General features: G+C 42.6%; 1 protein-coding gene across 4 annotated transcripts in view; it reads left to right on the top strand.

Annotated features, from left to right (window-relative positions):
- Positions 1–5,200: 5,200 nt before the first annotated feature.
- Positions 5,201–25,834, top strand: part of trim9 (tripartite motif containing 9) — a 56,407-nt gene continuing 35,773 nt past the window's right edge. The window contains exons 1-2 of one of the 4 annotated variants that reach the window (XM_037977877.1): positions 5,201–6,257; positions 24,753–24,848. In XM_037977877.1, coding sequence (XP_037833805.1) covers positions 5,361–6,257; positions 24,753–24,848 — 993 coding nt within the window. In that variant the 5' untranslated portion in view covers positions 5,201–5,360. The remainder of the gene's footprint in view (positions 6,258–24,752; positions 24,849–25,834) is intronic. The other 3 variants (XM_037977878.1, XM_017415250.2, XM_017415257.2) reach the window with 3 other exon arrangements.

The following is a 25,834-nucleotide window of genomic DNA, read 5'->3' on the forward strand; positions in this document are numbered from 1 at the left end:
GGCGGAGCAGTGGTCAGAGCTGTTGCCTCACAGCAAACAGGTCACAGGTTCGCCTACCTCCTAGGAGCCTTTCTTTGTTGAGTTTACATTTCACTAAAGTATACAAGTCACCTGTGGCTGTAGTGAGAGAGGTTGTAGTTCCAGAGTTAGCAGTAACTGTGTGTTAATGATGTTAAGCTGCTACATGCAGTGTTGATAAAAAATCACATGCTAAATGAACACTGAACTCCCAGGTCCTGGAGTTAATTGTAGATTAATTCTGTATCTATTTTACCAGAAACTGTCTACAAGCAACATTTTGTGCAGTGTTCTCTAGCGGTGTCATGAAAACACAAAGAAGTCTTGAGGTTTTGCGTTGATCTCCGTGAACCTAATAAAAGTGTGATAGACTGTCACCCTCTGCCTCATATGAAGGACTTGTTCACAAAACAAGCTGGAGCTACACGTGATAGCCAGATTGATTTAAGCTCAGTTTACCACCAACTGCCTCTACAGCCTGATAGCCACAGACTTATGCCTTCGTAACCCACGAGGGACCTTTTCAGATCACACAAAGTGCTTTTGGACTTGCGTCAGCACCATCTGCCTTCTAAAAAAATGATGCACACAGTTCTGAACGACTTGCCAGGAGTCCAGAACTATTTGGATGATATTACAGTGTATCGGCACTCCAAGGGACACCATAATGAACACCTACAAGCTGTTCTCCAGCGCCAAAGAAACATGGGCCTACAGATCAACTTCAACAAAAGTCGAATATTTTATTCCTGGGACATGTCATTTCTGAGGAGGGCCTATGCCCCAGTCCTGGTCACCTGACTGCCATGGCTGAAGCTCCTGCACCAAAAGATATGGCAGCTCTTGGTTTATTTTTTGCCTTATTCCTGATTCCAAATACTACTTCGGCTTACATTGCATGAGCATGTTTGTTTGTGTAGTAGGGAAAATGGTTTGCTCTCAAACTTGGACAGGGAATCCATTTGTTTTGTTGCTGTAGTTACTCCTTGCCACGCGAGGGTGATGCTGTGATCGTGTAGGGCAGAGACGACATTGTGTTGGAAGCACGGGAGTAAATATACTGTTAAAATTTGAGTTTAAACCTCTTTTATTACAACCGCCACAACAGGGGCGAGGATTGGGTCAATTTTAAACATGCGGTCAAAGGGAAGCAGATCTTCATCTGTGATCATGAAAAATATATGAAGAGAGTACATAATACTAAAATAAAGTGAATATTTAAAATAGATTTTATTTTGTTTGTGTTATAAATGTATTTAAAACCACCTTCAAAGGTGAAAGGGTGGTAATTCTTTTCCACATTTCTGTGTGTGTGCATTTGTTCGTCATTTTTTGCAAAATATTTCATGAACTACTTGACAGATTTTAATGAAACGCTCAGAAAGTAACAAAATCTTTGTGCACATCTACAATTTTTGATTTGAAATCATCCTTATTCAAGATGGCTGCCACAGAAAATGCAAAAATGGCTACAGTTCAGTCAATTCTACAGATACAAAGCTAAAGTTTGGTTTGGTAGTGGCTGACAGTAATCCCTAACCTTTGCTTTAAGCAATATCCATTTTTTTTTTTTTTTTTGCCATTATTTACTGGAGTTAATTGTGCCTGTCTGTTAGCGAAAGATTTAATGAACCACTGGATGGATTTTACTGAAACTTTCAGAAATCAATCATTGCATGTACATATACAACTGAATAACTTTTGGAGTCAGCCTATTTAAGATGGCCACCACAGACAAGTAACCCTAGGAAACACATAAATGGTTTTAACTCATACAGATTTACAGGTATTGAGCTAAGATTCGGTGTGGTAGTAGCTGAGACATATAGTCAACACATACTCTGAGAGCTAAACATGCTACGATATCTGTTTCTAAAACTTTGGCATTAAATGTTAGTGTCAGTTATGTCTGTCTGTTAGTAAAATATCTCGTGAAAAAATGGATGGATTTTAATAAAACTTTCATAAAGTAATCATTAGATTTGCATCTACAACTGATCAACATTTGGAGTCACCTCAATTAAATACGGCTGCCAATGCTGATCAACAACAGACAACACAAAAAAACTATACCTGAGTCAATTTTACAGATATTAAACTAAAATTTGGTTTGGTATTTTGCTTAAAGTCAGACTCAACACATACTTTGAGTGCGAGCACATCAGGACATCACATGGGATCTTGCAGAGAATCATATGATCAAAGCTGCTGTACCTCCGTCCCTTCTCGTCACAGGTTAATTTAGTTTAAAACTTTGTCATCAAAGCTGGCAGGCAATATACATTCCTTCAAGGAGCACTAGGCTTTTAATTGGACTGCTTCAGGCATCACTAAATCTTTACTGAGTTGACCAAAACCAGCAGCTTATTCACAGTAGTAGGCGCACTGTGGGAGGAGATCACAAAAATCTGTGAATATTTCGTCTCTTTGCCTCCTGGTGTGTGTGTGTGTGTGAATGTGTGTGTGAATCCTCACAGCGGGAGAGCATTGGCACTGAACAATAAAAAAAAAAATGAAAATAACAAAATAAAAGATGAAATCGAGATATACTCCGAGGCAGCAAAGAGGAAGCTGCAGCGTGGCCCCGAAGTGAAGAAAACAATGTCATAACGCTGGAGGCAGCAGCTGCCAAAAATAGCTGATGGACTTGTTCCGAGTGTTTGCTTCGACTCAACACTGTATTTGCTTTTAATTCGCAGATGTATTTACACGGCTGAACTCGCCATTTGTTGTGTATTCTCTCAAATCATAGAGGATGTCAAGGCAGAATATTATCGGGATGGAAGAAATGAAACGACTCCTTTATAGAAACCCGAGGGATTATTTACGATTAGACGATTATCTTCACCATGCAAAATGTCCATGTTAATGCATTTTTCCAGCTTTAATTTAAGGCTTAGCATAGCTTAAAGGAATGCATATTGTACGCAACCTTTCATGCCAGAGTTTTAGACTAAGATCATGTGATGGAAATGACAAAGTTTTGATCAAACCTTAAAAGTAACACGACGTATGATCTCATGCGATACTGCGAGATGCCACATGTAGGAGTATGTGTTGTGAAGGATTGTAAGCCACTACCACACCAAATTTCAGCACAATTTCTGTCATATTGGCTGATTTCTAGCCATGTTTGCGTTTGCTACAATCGCTTCGCTCTTGCGGTTGTCCTTAATAGAGTTGAAGTTGTAGACGTATATCCAGTGATTCATTTCTGAGACTTTCAATAAAATCTGCCCACTAGTTCATGAGATATTTTGCTAATGCTGCAGACAAACAAACAAACACACACACACACAGGCACGGGCAAAAACAGCATCTCCTTCACATTTAGCAGCGGGTGATAAATATGTAAATACAATCACAACAAGGTGCCTCATGTGGTTTTCATAAATGAGCCCTTTTTTTTAAAGAGGATAATTTTGTGTCCCTGTCAGCAGCCTTACTGAAGACAAAAGGTGAAAGCCTAATGTTGGATCTAATTATAAGAGCTCATCAATTTGTTTGTGAGTCGTAGGAGCTAACTTAGTTGTTAGCAAATATTAATAAATGACTTATTGTTACGATTATTAAAGAAAGTCAGTAATGACGGGACACCACCTGAAAACCAGGAACTAATAACCAAGCTTTAACATCAGTCTCAGGTGCCTGTTGGTCTGTTTGTGTCCATCAGGATTAGATCTGACACGTACAGAGCACAAAGTGAAGGTGTGAGCCTGAGCACTGATCTTTGTGAACCAGCAGTTATCACAACACAAACACACAATGATGACAACTGTAGTAATGTTTAATGTCAGGGTAGGAACCGTAATGGGGGTTACGTGTTGCTGGGGGGGAGTTGATAAAGTGAGGCCGATAAGCCTGGATGAAATCCTTTGTTCTGTGTGTCATTTCAACATAAACTAATCCTGTAGGTTTATATACCTGACAGAACAACAACCACTTCTTTAAAACTACATATACAAAATATACAAGCAAAAACAATGAATGTCTCAGTGGGATCGTGTGTGCGTGTGTGTGTGTGTGTGTGTGTGTGTTCGTCTGTAGCATTACCAAAGTATCTCATGAACCACCAGATGGACTTTACTGAAACTCGCTAGATGTGTATCTACAACTGATCAACTTTTGGACTCAACCCAATTCAAGATGGCCGCCACAGCTAAGCGACCTCAGTAAATTTAAAAATGGCGGTACCTCTGCCAGTTTTACAGGTATCGAGCTAAAATGTGGCGCGGTCGTAGCTGAGACGGACCCACAGCACATACTCTGAGCGCTTACTGATCACGCAAGATCTGTTTGTGAAACCTTACCATTAACTATTTGAGTCAACTGTATCCGTCTGTTAGCAAAATATCTCATGAACCATTGGGCAGATTTTAATGAAACTCACAGGAAGTAATCACTTAGTGTACATCTAAGACTGATTAGCTGTTGGAGTCAACCCAGTTCAAGATGGCAACCACAGCTAAACAATATAAGCTAACAGAATTAGCTATAACTCAGTCGGTTTTACAGATATTGAGCTAAAATTTGATGTGGTCGTAGCTGAGAGTCATCCTCAACACATACTCCGAGCGCTAACTGATCTTGCAATATCACATGAGACAACGCCTAATGTCATTTACACGACATTTAAATTAAATGCAATGAGCTCAGAAAACACAGTTTATGAATCACATTCAGTTGAAGAATGCCTTATCAAGCCGAAAAAGAGCTGCCAATAATTCAATAAAGCAGTCTTTTCATAATATCACTGTCAGTGTTTCAGGCATATAAAAGTAATTATTACATGTTTATGTTGTGGCCCAGCTCTTATTTACAAACTAAATTCTTCTTTCATGCTAAGACTAATCAGATTAGGGGCCCTTCCTAAAGCAATACACAGGATTGCTTTTAGTTTTTTTGGCAGCCTTAAAATATAAAGAATGTCTAATCAGCGTTTGATTCTTTTTTCTTTTTTTTTAAACAGAGTGAAATAAGTGTGACAGACAGAGCCCTCAGTCCGCAGTCTTATTGTCAAGCTCATTAAGGACCCTTCACGCTGACAGACCTGTTGTCCAATAGCTGCTTGGAAGCCGTAGCTTGTCCAATAGTCTTGCAGTATGAGCTGATGCTGTGTGCCCATTGGTGGTGGTGGGGGTGAGGGGGCGGGCGCTCCTGCCTCCCTCAGCGCCGGTGCCTCTCCTCCGGTCAAGGTTGAGCTCGCAGTAGCTGTTGCAGCAGTTGGAGCAGGACGCACCCGGAGCCCCCCGAGAGCGGACTGATCAGCCCGGACCAGCCCGGACCAGCCCGGACCAGCCCGGACCAGCCCGGACCAGCCGAGCCTCTGCTGGTCCCGCGGGATGTTTTTGCGCGCCGCTGACGAAGCTCTCCCCCCGCAGCCGCGGGCAGCAGCAGCCATGGAGGAGATGGAGGAAGAGTTGAAATGCCCCGTGTGCGGCTCGTTTTACAGGGAGCCCATCATCCTGCCTTGCTCGCACAACATTTGCCTGGCGTGCGCGCGGAATATCCTCGTGCAGACCCCCGAGGCTGAGTCCCCGCAGAGCAGCCGAGCCTCCGGGTCGGCCGTCTCTGATTATGATTATCTGGATTTGGATAAGATGAGTTTGTACAGCGAGTCAGACAGCGGCTACGGCTCCTACGGGGGCTTCGTCAGCGCTCCCACCACCCCTTGCCAAAAATCACCCAACGGGGTTCGGGTTTTCCCCCCCACTGTCCCCCAGCCCGCCCCCCAGCAGCACCTTCTCCTGCCGCACCCGGCCTCCCTGCCCCCGATCCCCCGCAACTCCTGCATCACCTGCCCGCAGTGTCACCGCAGCCTGATCCTGGACGACCGGGGGCTCCGCGGCTTCCCCAAGAACCGGGTGCTGGAGGGGGTGGTGGACCGCTACCAGCAGAGCAAAGCGGCCGCCCTCAAGTGCCAGCTCTGCGAGAAGAGCCCGAAGGAGGCCACCGCCATGTGCGAGCAGTGCGACGTCTTCTACTGCGACCCGTGCCGCCTGCGCTGCCACCCGCCGCGCGGTCCGCTAGCCAAGCACCGCCTGGTGCCGCCGGCGCAGGGCCGGATCAGTCGCAGGGCCAGCCCCCGCAAGATCTCCACCTGCACGGAGCACGAGCTGGAGAACCTGAGCATGTACTGCGTGCAGTGCAAGATGCCCGTGTGCTATCAGTGTTTGGAAGAGGGGAAGCACGGCACGCACGAAGTCAAGGCTCTGGGCGCGATGTGGAAACTGCACAAGGTACGTGCGTAAAAAACGATCCAAGCGCAAAGTTGTTGGTGCTCCGTGTGTCTGTGTGCGCACTGCGCAGCCTTTTTTTTAATCTTTTCCCAGAATGAGTCCTCATCCTTAGAACTGAGCAACAAGTCTGTCAGCTCCGCTCAGCATCCGGTAGCTGCAGGAAGCAGCGGGGATGCTCATCTTGTTGCCTTTGGGTTGAAATGAAACCTTCTCTTTAACATTTCATCTGGGATAAACATCTAACTTATATTTGGGTGATCATGAGGTGAGATGAAGAAAGAGTTGCTCTAAATTGGGAACTTGGTGCAAACTTGTCTGTATGTTTCATTTTTAAAAATGGTTCCCATCAGGCCTTGATTGGTGACTCTGGCATTTGACCATTTGTCTCGTGATCGTCCATACTGCAGATTCCTTCATTCTATATGTGTCCCCCCCTGTATGTGTCCCACTCCCCATCAAGCTTTGACAGCTCACAGGCCGCCTGCACATCACAGGCATGACTAATGTTTCAGTAAGTGAGGCGCAGATGCAGCCCTTTAGCGTAGATCCGGATCCTATTTTGGAAGCTGAGTTGTTGTGGGCAGTCAGGCTCAGAAAGTGAAATTTCTCTACGCCTCTACGCCTCTGCACCAGCAGCCCTCACACAGCCGAACTTCATTTATAGCAGTGGAAAAAGTCCATGTGGAGCAAAACCAGAGACATGTCATTGTCTGCAGTAATGCAGCGTGAATCCAGAGTGCTGAATGACTTTGCTGAAAAGGCTAAAATGGAATTGATAAAGTTAAAGAATGGAGAACAGAAGCTGAAATGAACATACCAGGAACTACAATGAGCAAGGTAGGGGCTAAAATGAGCCGAACTAAAGCTAACAGCAGAACAACACAGGGTAAAAACTAAAAGCAGCAGTAGAAGTAGAAGCTAAAAGTAGCAGAACAGTAGCTAAAATTAGCAAAACTGATTCTAAAGTGAAATTTATCAAAACAATGGCTAAAATATTGTCAAAATGGTAGCTAAAAACAACAGAATGATAGCTGGAAGAATTTGAACAGTAGCTAACAGCTACAAAAGGCTAGCTAAAGGTCAATAGTAGCATAATGGCAGCTGAAAGCTAAAAGTGGCAGAAAGTAGCATAAAAAGACAAAAAAAAATTGCGAATACGCTGACGCAAATTTAAAACAGAACAAATGTTTTGAAACAATTTGGATAGATCACAAAATATTTGGGGGGAATTTTCTATCTTTTAAAAAGTATAAAAGTTATTAACAGCAAAAGTCGTAGCACACTGTTCCCAACTGCGGTAAATTCTTTGATATATATACGGTAAAGGGTTAAAACAGAACAAAAAGAAGAAAATGCACAAGTAGTTTGATTGCAACAAATGTATGGAAGAAACTATTAACAGGAAACAATAGTATATTAATTAAATTATGAATTATCTTACTGTTAAGTGCTGGACTGTCTCGGGGGCATCATCCTGCCTGCTATGATAGACCCCGACCTCTATTTCTTTGCCATGATTAGTGCCGCTGTGCTGTCTTTTCTAGCCACTGGTAGGATTTGTTGATATCAGCCACTTCCTCAACCTGCCGGTGGTACATGCTATGCAGGAGCTTATCTTTCCATGAGGGTTCCTCTTTCTCCTCTTCCTCACTGGGTTTCTGCTGCCTGAGACATTCACTTAGCAGATCATCATTGGGGCTTTCTTCCTGATGTCCTCCAGGATCTTGGTTGTTTCTTCCTGTATCATGGCTCTGATGCTCACTGATCCTCTGCCTTCCTCCTTTCTCTTAGTGGACAGTCTCAGGGTGCTGGACTTAGGCTGAAACCCTCCATGCATTGTGAGGAGCTTTCATGTCTTGATGTCTGTGGCTTCTCTCTCCTCCTTTGTCCAGGTTATTATACCAGCAGGGAATCTAATGACTGGCACCCCATATTTATTGATGGCTTGGACTTTGTTCTTACCATTCAGGTGACTCTTCAGGACCTGCCTTACTCTCTGTAGGTACTTGGTTGTAGCTGACTTCCTTGGGGCTTCATCCTGTTTGCCATTTGTCTGCAGTATACCAAGGTACTCATAGCTGTCCTGGACATCTGCAATGATGCCTTCAAGTAGTTCAACCCCTTCAGTTGTGATCACCTTGCCTCTCTTGGACAACACTCTGACTCATTTATCCAGTCCAAATGGCATACCAATGTCCTTGCTGTATATACTGGTGAGGTGGATCAGTGAGTCGATGCCTTACTCACTTTTGGCATACAGCTTGATGTCATCCATGTAGAGGAGGTGGCTGATGACTGTTCCACTTTGGAACCGGTATCCACAGCCACTCTTTGTAATCATCTGGCTGAGGGGGTTCAGGCCCATGAAGAACAGGAGTGGGGACAAAGCATCACTGGTGTATGCCACATTTGATGCTAACTTGTGCAATTGGCTTTGAATTTGCCTTTTAGAGTTGTCTTCCACATTCCCATCGAGTTCTCCATGAAGGCTCTTAGTGTCCTGTTGATGTTGCACAGCTTCAAGCACTCCAGTATCCATGTGTGGGGCATCGAGTCGTAGGCTTTCCTGTAGTCAATCCAGGCGGCTCACAGGTTTGTGTGTCTGGTCTTACAGTCTCGAGTTACAGTTCTGTCGACAAGTAGCTGGTGCTTTGCTCCCATGGTGTTGGTGTGAATTCCCTTCTGTGCTGCTATGATGCCTGGCAGGTGATTGACTACTAGTTAGATGGAATTGTCTCTTTCTGGGCATCCTTTCTGATCAGAACTGTCCAACCTAGGGACTCACCCAACTACTGGGGGCTTCCATTAACAGCTGGTTCATTTGTACCGCTAGGCGTTCATGGAGAGCAGTCAGTTTCTTTACCCAGTAGGTGTGGATCATGTGAGGCCCAGGTGCAGTCCAGCGTTTCATACCTGAGACTCTTGGATGTCCACCACTATGATAGACACTGGTTCTTGTTCAGATCTTAGATCCTGAAGCCATGGGACATTGTCATTGTGTAATGCCTACTCTCATGTTCCCATGTTATTCCCCTGCCACTGAGAGTCCACTCTGGGTGGTGCGGTGGAGCTGCTTAATCTTCCAGCTTCTGTTTCCTGAACGTAGCTCCTCAGGTGAGCAGGCAAAACTTTGAGGCATTGTTTGGCAGTCTCTAGAACCTCAAATACGGACAAGTTGCAGTGTGTGATAGATAGATAGATAGATAGATAGATAGATAGATAGATAGATAAAGATATATATACGTTTTGTGTACAAACAAGTGTCTTGTGCACACACATACCATTATCCCTTTGTGGAATCCATCTTCTCACCAATTACTCTCACATCAGGTCTAATATGTCTCTAAAATGTCAACATTTAGCCAATTCCCAATTCCATCATCCCGTCTTGATGATACTGTGATAGTGTGTCACCTCCAATGCGTCGGGCAATTTTAAATCTGATGGAAAAGTCAGAGGGGGGGTTGGAACTGTAAGAAAGTTACCAACCTTGTGTGCTAATTTATTTCTTGGAACTGAAATGGAGATGGAAAAAAAAAAAGGAGGTATTTTTAGAATCGCACCAACGGGACTGGCCATACTGGAGTGAGTACACAGGCAGGTTGGCCTGTTTTTAGCCTCCATCACAGCACCTGGTTGTTTCGGACCCGTCAGCTGCTGCTGCTGCCCGTGGAGCCGTAACAGATGGCTGATAGGTTGGGGATGAGGATTTATTGCAGCTTTGGGGCGTTCCTCTCAGTCCTGATCAGAGGGAATTGCTTTTTTTTTAATCTATCTTGCAGAAATACTGAAGATTCTCGTGTTAAGATTTATTAAACACATTCATTTGTATAAAACCCATGCCATTTATTTATGATTCCTTGAAGGAATGCATACCACCTGTCGTCTTTTATGTCAGAGTTTTAAATTAAAATCATCTTGTGTTCAGAATATGTGAAGTTTTTACAGTTCATTCTTTAAGGCTCTCTTCTTTTCTTGGCTTCTTTCTGAAGCTTTAAAGCAGAATGTTACCATTTGTTTTAACTACTTTGATTTTTTTTTTTTTTTACCCTCCGTGCTCTAACGGATCAAAGCTGATGCAGTTTGATCTCTGACTTTTTCTGACTGGACTGATGCATTTTTCATCACTACTGTTTAATGTTTAAGCGGCAACAGCAACACTAATAAAATCTAAATAATGGATCCATATGTGCAGCATTGACACTCGGCCTCATAGTTTGATCATTTGTAAATCTGCTGCAGTTTTTATTTCCCACCACAACAAGACAAAAGGGAACAATTGTGTTTTAGGCTGTGTGTGTGCTTGTGTGTCTGTCTGTTAGGAAAATATCTCATAAGCATCTGGATGGAATTGAATAAAACTCTCTGAAAATAATCATTAGATGTACATCTACAACTGATTAACTTTTGGACCTGACCTAATTCAAGATGGCTGCCACAGCAAAGCAACCTTAGCAAACACTAAAATGGCTATAACATAGCCAATTTTAGAGATGTTAGGCTAAAATGTGGTGTGGTTGTAGCTGAGGCTGATCCCCAACAACTACCCTGAGTGCTAACAGATTGTGCAAGCGTATTATTTCAAATTTGGTCATTACCTATTTACAGTCAACTCTTGTCTGTTAGCAAGGTATTTCATGAACCACTGGAGGGCTTTAAATGAAACTTGCAGGAAGTAATAATTGGTTGTGCATCTACAGCTGATTACCTTTTGGTGTCAAACTGATATAAAATGGCTGCCACAGCCAACTAACCTTGCAAATCATAAAAATGTCTTTAACTGAGTAAGTCTTAGAGATAATGACCTAATATTTAGCGTGGTATTAGCTGAGACTGATTCCCAACAAATATGTTGAGCCCTAACTGATTGTACAAGAAGTTTGTTTAAAATTTTAACAACTACTATTGGCAGTCATTTTCGTCTGTCTGTTAGCAAAATATCTGATGAACCACTGGACGGATTGTAATGAATCTTTCAAGAAGCAAATTTTGGATGTTTTTATACAAATGATTAGTCCAATACAATGTGGCCGCCCCAGCCAGCTGACCTTAAAAACACAAAAAAATAACCGTAATTCAGTCAGTTTTACCGAAACTGCCCTAAAATTTGAGGTGGTAGTACTTTGAGCAAGGCATCTTGTGAAATCAAATGTGACCGCACGTGACACTATTTTCAAGATTTGACCAAAATGGCTGCAACTTTGTCATTTCTCAACACAAATTAGTTTAAAGCAGTACACCTTTGAGGAATGCTTAGCCTATAATTTTTAAGTTTTTTTTCATCTGTACCACCTCTTTTGTGGTCAAGACAGAGAGTGCTCTCTTCATCTCCATGTAACATTTCTCTCTTTATCGGGGAAGACATGAGCAGCGTGCTGCCATGGCAACCAGACCCCTCTTGATGTCGGCTTGAGCAGCAGAGGTCTCTAAGACACTGGACCCCACGAGGAATTCAGACGTGACTCATCTGCCCGTTCAGGTTCAGTCCGAAGGCGTGAAGCGTTGACAGGCTGTCTTCTCTGATCAGCTTAGAGAACGGCAACAGGTTCTGGTCCAACTGTCGGACCTCCACATCCGGGCTTTTCAAAGGGCAAAGGCGGACAGTTATGTTTTTGCTTCTGTGTTTGTGTGGCTAAATTTTAACGAAACTTGCAGAAAGTCAATATTGGGTGTACATCTACACCTGATTGACTTTTTACGTCGGTCCATTTCAAGATGGCTGCCACAGCCAACTGACATTAAAAACCACAAAAATGGCTACAGTTCAGTCAATTTTACAGATATTTAGCTAATATTTGGTGGGGCAGTAGCTGAAACTGATCTCAAACGCATATTTTGAGTACAGATTACACAGAATATTTGTTTAAAATTGTGGGGTTGACAATTTGGAGTCAGCTCCGTCTGTTAACAAAATACCTCATGAACAACAGGATGGATTTATTTGAAACTTTCAGGAAACAAACATCGGATGTACATCTACATCTGATTAACTTTTAGAGCAAGCCCAATTCAAGATGGTCGCCACAGCCAGCAGATTATAGGAAATGCAAAACTGGTTATAACTCAGTCAGTTTTACATGTACTGAAATAATAGTAAAGAGTAATTTACAACACATCGTGACATCTGCTGATATTGTATAAGAAAGTTCATCCATCCATCTTCTTTACTCGCTTCTCCTTTCTGGGTTGTGATGAGCTGGCGTCTGTGTCCAGCATTCACTTTGTGAGAGACGAGGGACACCCTGGACAGGTCTCCAGTCCATCACAGGGACGCATAGAGACAAATGAGACAAATCGCTCACATCTAGGGACAATTTAGAGCTACCAAATAACCTAACACGCCTGGTTTTGGTCTGTTGGTGTAATGATCTTGCCTGTGTTTGCCATGTCATGACTCTTGCCTGTAATTATCATTCTCGTCACCTGTGTCCTCAGTTAATTACCTCCCCTACACCTGGGCTGGGCCCTATATATTCTCCTTCTCTGCTCTCCTCCAGTGCCAGATTATGAAAGCCCAACAGCAAGTAATTCTCCAGCGTTCACGGACTGACTTCCTGTGCCTCGACCCTGCTCTTGCCTTTTGGATTTTTCCCCACGCCTTGCCCCTGTCGGATTCTTGCTGGTTTTCGGATTTCTGGACATCGACCCCTGCCTGTGACCTGGCTTTGGATTTCTCGCTTGCCCCACTGGTACCGTTGCCTGATTCTGGATCCCCCGGGTTCGACCCCCGCCCGTCTGACCAAGAGTTAAGTTTTGCTCCTGCGGCCTACCTTACGGAGACGCTAGTTCTCACTCCCGTTCCTGGACTTCGCTCTGCCGCTATCCTGCGAGGATCGTGTCTCGGTTCTCCTCACACCATCATCCAGGTCAGTGTAACCTTCTCAGTCTGTGGTTACTTCCTGGTTTACGTGAGGATAACAAAACTATCTTGTCTCTTCTCAGTGCGGCGATCAGAGGCCTTCCTGCTACGCTTAGCATTCTCCTCGCTGTTCAATAAAGACAAGTTAACTGTCAACTCCTGTGTTTGGGCTGAAATTCCGGGTCCGCTAACCGATTCTTGTCAGTTGGAGGTTACCAGAAAAACCCACGCGTGCACAGGGAGAACACGTAAGCTCCACCCAGAGAAGCCCCAGGCTGGAAGGTGACCCTGCGACCCTCTCACTCACCCTCACCTAACCACTGCTCCACTGTGCCGCACTGTAGAAGATTGTGCGCAACGTTATTTTTTTTAAGGTTTGACTAAAACGGCTACAACTTGATTCTTTTTTCTCAACATAACATCTTTAAACACGAGTTGCTGTTGGCAACAAGAAGCAAGGGGTATGCTTTGGTTCATTTGCTTTCAAATTCTCAAATTTCTGAATCTGTTTTCCCTTGCTTTGGCTTTGAAAGAGACATTTTGATGCCTGTAGTGAGCTTTTCCTGTCTTCTGTTTGTCGCGCAGCCTTTTGTTAACGACACAACTGCTTACAGAGGCACGTTTACCCACCCCACGCTTCTCCAGTTCACCGCAGATTGATGGAAGTAGTTCTGATATGTGTATTCTTAGCATCGCATTCAAACAAATCAGTGTGGGATTCTGGCAGCTTTGTGCTGACCAAGAGGGGGGGGGGTCGTATTTGGCTCACAGGCCACTTGTTGAAGAATCCTGCTCTGCACGAAGCTGGACTAGACTCCTCGCAGATGTCACCGGAGGGCGTGCGGGTCACGCTCCATCACCTCGGAGGCAGCTCACAGCGGCTGATCAGATGGGAACTCGGGGACAAGGAGATCTGCGGCTCTGCAGAAAATAGGCGGCAGATTGCAGCAGAAAATAAGCCGTTTTCTTTTGCTCCGCAGGAGGAACGATAAATCCACGTCTGCAGAGGAGATTTTAACCTAGACCCTGAAAATCTCCCTTTGTAGATTGGGAGTAATTTTAAAGCTTTTTAGGTATTCTCTCCTCTGGTGGGTATATGTGCTCCTCTATTAACAACAGTGTGTGTTTGACAAAACAAGAAAAAAAACGCACGCCTACCAATTAAAGGCCTAATATTCTTTGAAAGAGAGCATATCACCCGTCGTCTTTTGTGCCAGAGTTTTAAACTGAGATCATCTTGTGTTGCGAAAGCCGTTTGTGTATCTGCAAGAAGTCATCCTCAGCGTAGAGTAAAGTCAAACACTGACTGCAGGATACCTGTTGTTTTCTGCTCTGACTGTCTGCTGGTTCTAATGAGGCCGAGTGTCAGCTTGTTGTTTTCAGACAGTCCTGCTGGGTGTCTGAAGACACTCCCAGGACAGCCACACAAAGAGCAGCTCAAAATTAAGGGGTAGCTGCATCCAAAATGCTAAATATGGAGCAGGAGACAGAAGAAATGGATTTGGACTTCCTGTGGCTGGGTTCTATGTGCTTTTTTTGTTGCCCGAGTTCAGTTTCACTGTCACACCGAGGCCTGATTAGTCCCAGACCTGTAGCATAAATCCCTTAAACAGGTCCATTATCCACCAATGGAGAAAACTTTGGACGGCCCAGGGTGGTCCGGCTGACCAAAGATCCAGGAGGTCCCACAAGAACCCAGAACAACATCTAAAGCTCTGCAGGCTTCAGTTGGCTCAGTTAAAGTCAGAGTTCATGATCTAACAATAAGAAAGAGACATAAAAATGGCCTCCATGGGTAGTTCCGAGGCCAAACTACTGCTGAGCAAAACGAACACAAAGATCAAAACATCTTAATGATTCCAAAGACTATTTAGAACTGATGAGACAAAAGTGGAGCTTCTTGGAAGGTGTGCGTCCTGTGCGACATCTAGTGTAAAACTAGGACTTAATTTCAGAAAAATAGCATCATATCCACGGTCAGACACAGTGGTGGTAGTGTGATGGTCTGGGGCTGCTTTGCTGCTTCAGGACCTGGACGACTTGCTGAAATTCATGGAACCATGAGTTCTGCTCTCCACCAGATTTCCGGCAAAACATAGAAGCTACTCGTAGCAACACTGTTTCTAAAATCTAAAATTAGCAAAACTGTAACTAAAAGCTACAGTTAGCAAAACAACATTTAAAAGCTAAATGTAGCAAAATTGTAGCTGAAAGCTAAAATTAGCAAAACCATACACAAGGGCTAAGATTAGCAAGACAGAAGCAAAAAGCTAAAAGGAGCATAAGAAGACAAAAATAAAGCCAGTTTGCTGAAGTAGATTTCAAAGACAATGTTTTTGAAGGAATTGAAAAGATTTCTATGTATTTTTATGGGAAACGTTTGTAAAAAGTTAAATAATTCCATAAGTATAAAAGCTGCAAACACTAAAAGTCAGAGCACACTATTCCTGATTGAGTTGAACATTTTAAAATATAATTGGTTAAAGCAGCACAAAGTATGCTGAGGAAGTTTAATGACAAATAGTGTGGATGCTGCACACATTCAACCAATAAAAACGTGGTTAAATATTAAATTTATTGAATAAATTAGTGGCGTGGACTTCAGTTTTACAGTTTTAATTATTTTTTAGTAGATTTAAAAGACTGAATCATGTAACCGAATGAACTTATTTTGAGAAAATAAATTAATTGTGAAATTTTTAGTAAGAACTTCATTAAAATGTCCCTCTAGCTTTCCTTTAAGATACAGAGTCATGAATGTTTACAGCTGTTTTTTTTTTTTTTTTTTTTTGTTTTTTTTGCTGAGCTCTCCGCTGAGTTCTGCTTCATTAATTGTTAAATTAATCGGGCCCAGGAGCTCGCGACGATCACAAAGACCGGGTCCTAAAGAGAGCCTCTCTCCGTTCCGAGTGATTCGGTGCAGATAAGACGCGGCTGCTGGAATGGATGAGGATTCCGTGTGATGAGGCGGGTGAAGGCAGCGAATGAATTGTCACAGTGGGCGTTTTGTTGGATGGTGGTAACGCTCACCCCTCAAGCTGCATGTAAAGACATTAGCTGTGTCAATGTTAATGAAAGACGGAGATAAAGTGAAAGAAAATGAGACCAATTGAGTGACCTCAAACGCCTGAAGACAGGAAGTGAAACACTGACTGAGAGGAGGGGAGGCTGATTACTCAGCATCAGCGTGATGAGTCTTCTTTAGTTCACGTTGGAAGAACTAAAGGTGTTTTTGTTCTAAAGTTCTCAAACTAAGGGCCCAGAACTCCTTAAAGGAATGCATATCACCTGCCGCCTTTCGTGCCAGAGTTTTAGACTAAATTGAGCTTATATTTAGAAGTCAGGAAGTTGTAGTCGTTTGGGTCAAACGTCTATCAATCACACATGTCTATCTATACATACATGTAGCTTTTATTTATTTTAAATATATATAGTAGCTTTAAAGATATAAATAAAAAATTCATACATATATATGTATATATATATATCTTTAAAGCTATATATATATATATATATATATATATATATATATATATATATATATATATATAAAATAAATAAATATATATATATATATATACTATTATTTGTTGCCGACTCAAACTGGCTCACAGTCTCTGGTCTAATTCATCCCAAAGGTGTCCTATCAGGTTGAAGTCAGGACTCTGTGCAGGCCAGTCAAGTTCTTCCACACCAAACTCACTCCTCCATGTCTTTATGGACCTTGCTTTGTGCCCTGGTGTGCAGCCATGTTGGAACAGGAAGGGGACATCCCCAGACTGTCCCCACAAAGTTAGGAGCATGAAATAGTCTAAATTGTCTTGTTATGCTGAAGCATTAAGAGTTCCTTTCACTGAAACTAAGCGTCCAAGCCCAACTCCTGCAAAGCAACCCCACACCATGATCCTCCCTCCACCAAACTTTACACTTGGCACAATGCAGTCAGACAAGAACTGTTCTCCTGACAGCAGCCAAACCCCGACTCATCCATCAGATTACCAGACAGAGAAGAGTGAATCGTCTCTCCAGAGGACGCGCCTCCACTGCTCTAGAGTCCAGTGGTGGTGTGTTTTACTCCACTGCATCAGACACTGCTTTGCACTTGGTGATTTAAGGCTTGGGTGCAGCTGCTCAGCCATGGAAACCCATTCCATGACCCTACACCCTGTTCCTGAGCTAATCTGAAGACCACATGAAGTTTGAAGGTCTACAGTTACTGACTCTGCAGAACGTTGGTGACCTCTGTCCACTATGAGCCTCAGCATCCTCTGAGCCCACTCTGTGGTTTTAAATAGCCGAGTTGCTGTCATTCCCAATCACTTCCACTTTGCTCCTGAGAGCTAATATTTAGTAGTGAGGAAACTTCCAGATTGGATTTATTGCACAGGTGGCCTCCTATCACGGTACCACACTGGAATTCACTCCTGAGAGCGACCCATTCTTTTATAAATGTTTGTAGAAGCACTCTGCATGCCTAGGTGCTTGATTTTATACACCTGTGGCCATGAGAGTGATTGGAACACCTTGGTGAGTGAATACCTTTGGCAATACAGTGTATGCATGTATTTGCTTTTAATAAAATAAGAATATATACAGTATATAAAATTTAAAGGTTTGTCTACCTTAATAAGAACAGCAGCTTTAGGCTGAACAGAATAATGTATTATGGTGCAGAAAGCCAATGTTCTCAGATCATGATGCAGGGTCTCAGGAGGTTATATTCATAATATATATCATTTTTTAATAAATTCTTTTTGAGAAAGAAGAGGACAGACTTGATTAAAGTGAAGAGTGACTGTGCAGTTAGTAATATGAACTGTAAAGTTAAATAAATAAATAAACTTTTATCAGAAAGTGACTCTCTAACTCCTATATTGTAATAGTTTTCAAACACCCTGAATATGACAACAATATAATACATTTTTTAAAAATCCATTATGGTTTGTTTTGTCATAATTATCCCTGGCCCCCCTTTGAAAACTCTTTGGATGTGCCCCTGGTTGCAGACGTACATTCACTGATTACAGTTTCTCTTGAAGTCCAATCAGTCTGTTCAGGAAATAATTTGCTGACTGTAAAGGCAAATAAACGCACAACCATGAGCAAAAACATTTTCATCCTTTTGCCTACGACAGCGGGCGATCGTAACTTTATTGGTGCTCGCTTCTCCCTAACCAGGTCCTTTCTTTGTGACGTTTTCATATCAGAACTCATGGAAATCCTAATTACCGCCCCACTCCTCAAACAAATGCCTGGCGCCCAGGAACAGTTTCAGATCCCTCCCTTCGCTTCCACCATCAGTGAAGTTTCACTCTTATTTCCGTGTGGATTGTTAACGACTCCTCCTGCATTATTGATGGCGGCGGATATCATTAATGAATTATGCAGCAGCCACTTTGGAGCTGCCTGTGGATGATGGAAACGCGTTAAACACGGATTCACAATCCAGGTCGGGTTTTGACTCTTCCAACATGTAGGGGCTTCGTTTTTTTTAACAACATAAAGACTCCCAAGGTGGTGAATGTAATCAAACAGCCAACTTAACATCTATCATCCGCCACAGAAAGGCAATGGCAGGCAAATGTTTTGGCTCATGTCTGTGTGTTTTGGCATAAATATCTCATAAAACACTGGATGAATTTGAATGAAAACAAACAGAAAGTAATCACTGGATGAGCATCTACAATTGATTAGCTTGTAGAGCCAACCTGATTCAAGATAGCTGCCACAGCTAGTCAGTATTAGGTGTCACAAAACTGGCTATAACGCAGTCAGATCAGTCAAAAAAAAAAAAAAAGGAAACCCTGAAGCACAGGTGTCAAACTCAAGGCCCGTGGGCCAGATCCGGACCCTTGGTAACATTTTATCTGGTCTCCATGATAACATTTAAATATTATTAAATCTGGCCTTCCATTTTGGGACAGATCGAGTCTCTACTGCTTCTCAGTTTGTTTAGTGAAGTCTTCCTGTCGCAGTTACTTTGAAGCCAAGAAAATTACATTTTATTTTCTCAGTAATCTTTGATTTTTGACGTGAAAAGAGACAACAAAAACGAACATGAAATGGGACCGATCAGACTCTTGTAGATAATCCTGTGGTCAAGAAATAATATTGGATATCTGACTTGAGTTAATGTGCATCAGAGTAACAAATAATTTAATGTATTTAGTCTTTTTTTGGTATTTTCTTCTTGTTTCAACGTTAAATGTTTGTAGCTGTATGATCAGAGTTTTGTTTTAAGATGTTATAATGGAAAAAAAAATCATAATAAGGCATAAAAAATGAATGGTAATGATGTCTCTTTTTAGGTTCAATCTATTTTTCTTTGTTCATTTAAGTATGTTTGTTCTAAACTCTATATAATATCTAACTGGGAATAGGTATTTGATATTCTGATATGAATAATTTGACTTATTACATCGAAAACCAGGATTAATTTATGCATTTTTTTAATAAATATTGATCAAGATTGGCCCTTGGCTAGGACCAAGTTTTTAATTTTGACTCCCTTGTGTTACTAAGTTCGACAGCCCTGCCCTAAAGGTTAAAAACTTCTGGAGGCAGGTTATGGGAGCTCCAAAATGTGGATATTTTTAATTAGCTCAAACAGTTGTGGTGCTACTTCTCTAATCCTGTTGCTTCAGGAGCTTGAAAGTGGCGTATGTGTCCTTCCACCTTCTTGTGGAAGGTTTAATGCAAACTGTGTCCGTGACCGTCATGATTCCTGTGACAGACTGGCAGCTTCACTCATATGAAACATACAAATCAGCCCTGGAGCTGCCAGGAAATTATTCATACCATGCATGTGTTCCCTCTCGGCTTCATTACGGAGGTGATTAGTCCGCCCAAGCAGACGTCCTGAGCTGCCCCCCGAACTACTTCAACACGCCCGAACACTCCGGGATTCTCTTCTCCACATTAACGTTGCACGACGCTTTTCATTCAACTCTCTCTGTCTCTCTCTCTGAACAAAAATGTGTTTTAACCCCGGAGCCAGCTCCATGTCACTTCGCATTACTGCGAGAGCTAAACTGTTCAGCTGGGGCTTTGAGAAGAAAAAAAAGAATGAAACAGCAGCAGCAGCAGCAGCAGCAGCAGCAGCAGCAGCCAGATGTAAAAGCAGCAGAACAGAATTCATCCCCTGACAATGAAATCTACCCAGAGAAATGAAGATTTAAATGCTCTAAACATGAAATGTGAATATCATTGTTTCCCACCGCCAGAAGCTGAAGGCTGACTGTCATGTTTGATTGTCAGTTATCAGAAATATCTCATGAACCACTGCACTAATTTTAATGAAACTCTCAGAAACTAATCATTGGATGTCCGTCTACAACTTATTAACTTTTAAAGTCAACCTGAAACAACATGGCTGCCACAACCAGTTAACCTTAAATAGCACAAAACGGCTGTAGCTCGGTCAGTTTTACAGATGCTGACCTAAAGTTCAGGTACGGTTGTAGGTGAGACTGAGCTCCAACACGTATCCTGAGATGACAGATAGCGCAAGTTTTTTGGTTAAAGATTTTGCCATTAACTGTTTGGAGTCAGCACTGTCGTGTCTGTTGGCAAAATATCTCATGAACCCCTGGACAGATTTTATTGACACTTTCAAGAAATATTAATTGGACGTACCTCAAGAACTGGTTAACTTTCGGAGCCAATCCAATTTAAGATGGCCGTCACAGCCAGCTGACCTCAGAAAACATTAAAATGGTTATAATTTAATTAGTTTTGCAGCTATTGAGCTGAAATCTGGGGTGGTTATAGATGAGAGTCAGTCACAACACATACTCAAAACGCGACTCATCAGGCTAGATATTTACCTAATACTGTAGCAAGAACTTCAGAGTCAGTCTGTTAGCAAAATATCTTTATGTGAGCAATTACGCAGCAGTCTGACTAAACTACAGCATGTTAAGAAGATAAACTTACTTTAGGAAAAGACATTTTATTACTTGTCACTGAAGGTGAAAGGGGGGATAATGTTTTTGCCTGTGTCTGTGTGTGTTAGGAAGATATGCAACATCTAAAGATTTGGAGTGGTAGTAGCTGAGCGTGACATATCTGATGTTACATGAGATCTGGCATAAAATTATTTTCTTGGGTTGGCCAAAAAGGTTACAAATCCATCTTTTTTTTTAAGATGAGCTTAGTTTAAAACTAAGGCGTGGAAGGTGGCGGGTGATATGCATTCCTTTAAGGAGGGCTAGGCCTTTCATGTTAGATCATTTGTTGCTAATTTGTCTTTTTGCTTACAGCTGATCAGTGTTGACTTCGGAGGAAGATGACTTTATTTTAAAGCTGCTGCAAGAGGATCAACAAACAAAATCTCAGATGTTACTCCTTTGTTTTAAAATCCTAAACTTCCATCTGACCCGGAGGTTTGTGGCTCCGACCTGCTGGCCTCGGCGCCGTGGTTGGAGCAGAGCAGGAAGCAGCCGTGGGCTGCGCAGAAATCGCGTATCCTCCGCCTCCCTCTGACCTGGTTCTGAAAAACTGAGCTCTGCAGGAACAGACTCGGTGGAAAAACGCCTCCAGACAATCAAGTGGCTTTTCATTTTCAGCCTGCTCCGTCGCCAAGGCGAGGCCGGAGATCCCTCGGCGTCTGTCGCAGAGGGGGAAAAGGAGGGGACTGAGAAAGGAAAGCAGCTGAAACTGAGGTCAGATGAGAGGGTGGCCGACTCACCTGGCCGAGCTGTAATGAAGCCAGCAGGATAGTTCTGTGACGGGCTGAGTGATTGGCAGCAGCCGACAGGAGCCAGGTTCATCCTGAGGCACCGGCAGGAAACGTGTCGAAGTTGCTTCTGCTTTTGGATTTGAGTGTAACCTGAGCAGGAGTCTGTCCAAGTCGAAGGAATAGTTTGATATTTGAGGAAACCTGCTTTTTATGTCGATGGAAGAGTCATGGACGGAGCCATAAGGAAGTTAGCTGAGTGCAGCGTGAAGAAAACTAGGAATCTGCCCACCAGCATTTCCAAAGCTCATTAAATCGTGTTTGTGTAATCTGCGCACAAATCCAGGTTGGAAAACAACAACTTCTGGCTATATAGAAATCACTGAGCCCAACCAAAACACATCTCTTGCATTCACTTTAGTTTGTCCAATTGATTTTGTAGTGAGCTTAGGTGCCACTTGGTGCAGTTTTCATTAATGTTTTACTCTGACAAGTTAGACTCTTATTTTAAAATGTTAAAAAAGGAACTCAAGTTGTTGGTTTTTGAATATCAAACTAGAACAATCTGCATTTCTGCAAAAAAAAACAAAACAACAAAAGCAGTGTGAACACTGAATGATCTTGCCAAAATGTGTTGGAAAAGCTGGTACCTGTCTGATCCCCACAGCATGATGCTGCCACCACCATGCTTCACAGTGGGGATGGTGTGTTCACACGGATGTGTGGTGTTTTACTGTTTTGTATTTAGGCCAAAAAAAATCAGTTTTGGTCTGATCTGATCAAAGCAGATTCTTCTTCCTTACTCTTACTTTGGGTATATAGCAAATAAAAATAATTTAGGGAATCCTACCTGAAAGGTTTAGTCTGATTTAATGTCAGACAGGGAGAAAATATGTGTATGTAAACATCTGGTTTCACGTGTAAATTCACATCACACGTTTCAGATCTTTATTTGTAAAGCATGTTGAAAACCTTCATATTTATGCTCTACTTTGTGTTGGTCTGCCACATGAAATCCCAGTGAGATACTTTGGCGTGCGCGGTTGGATTGGCCTTTTTCAAAGCGAACTGTCTTTGTTCTGCATAAATCTATTTTGTCATTACATGAGAAGAAACAAACGCTGATCTCCTGGGACGCTGAATAAGGAATCCCCAGATAACAAAAAGGAAGTCTTAAACATTCCCGGCCAGTTTACATTTCGGTCTTTGCTCAGCTGTTGCCAGCTCAGGCCGTCCCCTGTTCAGCGGACTCATGTTAGCGGCAGCTGTCACCCTTTCCCAAACTCTGAGGTCGAAGGTCAGCTGTCAGCCCCCGCACGCTGATTCCCACTTGGTTGGCCAATGTCAGATATCAGAGGCCTGGCTGTCACAGAGGAGCAGCGTGCATGTGATGGTTTTTCACAGCGATTTCCTCTGAACCAGCTAGCTCCTGGTTTTATTGCCCTCTTCTGCAGTAGAGAAACCCTCAGAAGACAATTTGCCCACCAAGTTGTTGGTTGTTCACTTATCTGAACGAGGTTCCCACAGGGTCAGGTCTCCTTCTGTCACCTCCGTGTTCACACGACCCTGCTGCTCATACATGTCAACTCTTTTTTTTTTTAATCTGCTGTTCAAACAAGAATGCATCAGTGTCATTGCGTATATTCGCAACAATGGCATTTCCTGTCACGTGCCCTTAGATCAGCTCTTCCCAGGAGCTATAATCCAATAATACTAAGTGTGCGTGTATGAGTGTATATCCTCTGTGTTTTAGCTGGAAGTGGAAGCTTCTGTGAAAGAATTGGGCAGGCAGAGCGTTTTGTCTCGGGGGTGAAACTTTGACACTTCAAAATGTCAGCCTCTCAGCAGCGTTAAAAAAGCTGCTTTGTTTTTAACTTTCTGACTTCTGTTTAAACGGGATTCTTCTGGGGTTTTCACACAGTATCGGCTGTAGGAAACTAAAGGCCCAGCATTCCTTGAAGGAATGGCAATTGAGCGCCACTTTTTGAGACTTCAACTAAAATTGTCTTGTGATGAGAAAGAGGCCAAAGTTGGAGCTGTTCTGGTCAAACCTTGTGAAAGGTATTACTCCTGATCACACAGAATATTGTGAGATCTTGAGAGATACGCTAATGCACACGAAATTTAACTCAATATCTGTAAAATAGACTGGGTTTTAGCCGTTTTCATGATGGCTAAGGTCTGTTACCTTTGGTGGCCATCTGGAGTTAGTTAATCAGCTGTAAGTGTTCATCCAGTGATTACTCTCTAAGAGTTGTGCTAAACTATGTCCAGTGGTTGATGAAATATTTCTAATACTACAGACAGACAAATCTGCACACAGTCATTGGCAAAAATATTACCTCTTTGACTTTGGCAAGAAAAATTGCTAGACACAAGGTAACAAGCCACATCATAAAAGGGCCAGATTACCATAGGAATCCCATTTAAGTATCCTTGTATGTACCCTGTAGCCCCCCCCTTAAGTACCCTGTGATTATCATGTGTAGACCCTCGTATGTACCCTGTAGGTACCCCCATAAGTACCCTATAATTACCATGTAGGTACCCTTGTATGCACCCAATAAGTACCCTGTATTGGTCTCCTGTGAGACCATGTTGGGTTTTAATCCAAAAAGCCTTCAAGTAAAAAAAAAGGGTACGATAATATTGGTTTTAAAAATGCTTCATCAAGGAATGATGTACATCTGTATGCTGAAGTTATCATCTTTTATTTTGTAAATATGCATAGAAGTGTCTGAAATGTGATTGAGAAACTTCCCTGGGGCACATCAGATTTATACCGGGGTACATGCCCCATTTTACTGGGGCATGTACTGGGGCAAGACCTGTGACTTTAGAAGCAGGCAATAATAAAAATCAGATTTAACTCGAGCTAGAAACTGAGACTAAAATCCTGCCACCGTCACAACAAGAACTCTGGTGTCTATCTGTAGTCTAATGTGTTTTTTCTTCACAGGGTCAGCTGTCCCAGGCCCTGAACGGCCTGTCAGACCGAGCCACTGAAGCCAAGGAGTTCCTGGTTCAGCTGAGGAACATGGTGCAGCACATCCAGGTACTCAGACCTACACTACAATACTCAGCGTCCTTTTGCTTTTAATTGCAAACACTAAAAATCTACAGAAATACATTGAGTTCTCCTAAATTCCTTCATTAGCTATTTATTCTTATATTCTTATATTCCATTTAGCTTTAGCTTTCAGCTTCTTTCCTGTTTCTGCTGTGCTTTCGTCCCAGTGTTACAGCGCCACATACAGGCCTGGCGTAGTTACTGCAGCTGGTTTTCTGGTGTTTCCGTGTGGATGGAAACGATTCTAGAAACGGTGCTGTGCTCATGAGAGTACTGTCAGAAAAAACACAGTTTTATGGAAAAAAAGCCATTCCCATGTGGACAAGGCCAACGTCTTATTTTGTCACAGACATTTTATTTTCATATTTGTATAAAAGTGGAGAAAGCTAACCTTCTCTGTTGTGGTTATGATATTAAGATTGTTCATTTCCATGTTCTTTTCGGTCAAAGCCACTGCAGAAAGACCAGAGAGGCCCACGTGGCCTCAGAGCTGCAGAAGGCAAACCCCTGGCTGAACAGAAAGATTGGAGGAGGAATGTGGGATTAATAATTAATAACAAGTAATAATCACCCCTTAGTCAGACTTAGAGACATGAAGGTTGATATTGATCAATGTTACAGAGTGATTTAGATGTTTCATCTAATCAATGTAACGATTTAAAAGGTCTCCGCAAATAAATTTCCCTTCATTTATCCTCTTTATACCTCATTATCGCCTGCCGCCAAACCTGATGAGGTTTCTGCCTGCGTCTTTGTGTGCTGACCGTCTGTGTATGTTCAGCTGTTTGTCTGTTAGCAAAATATCACACGAACCAGCAAACGGATTTCAACAAAACACTCAGAAAGTAATAATTGGCTGTACATCTAGAAGTGATTAACCTATGGAGTCAACACCATTTAAGATGGCCACCACAGCTAAGCAACCTTAGGAAACACAAAAGTGGCTCAAACTCAGCCATTTTTACAGATAT

The sequence above is a fragment of the Kryptolebias marmoratus genome, linkage group LG10 (genome assembly GCF_001649575.2).
Source record: "Kryptolebias marmoratus isolate JLee-2015 linkage group LG10, ASM164957v2, whole genome shotgun sequence".
Taxonomy (NCBI): domain Eukaryota; kingdom Metazoa; phylum Chordata; class Actinopteri; order Cyprinodontiformes; family Rivulidae; genus Kryptolebias; species Kryptolebias marmoratus.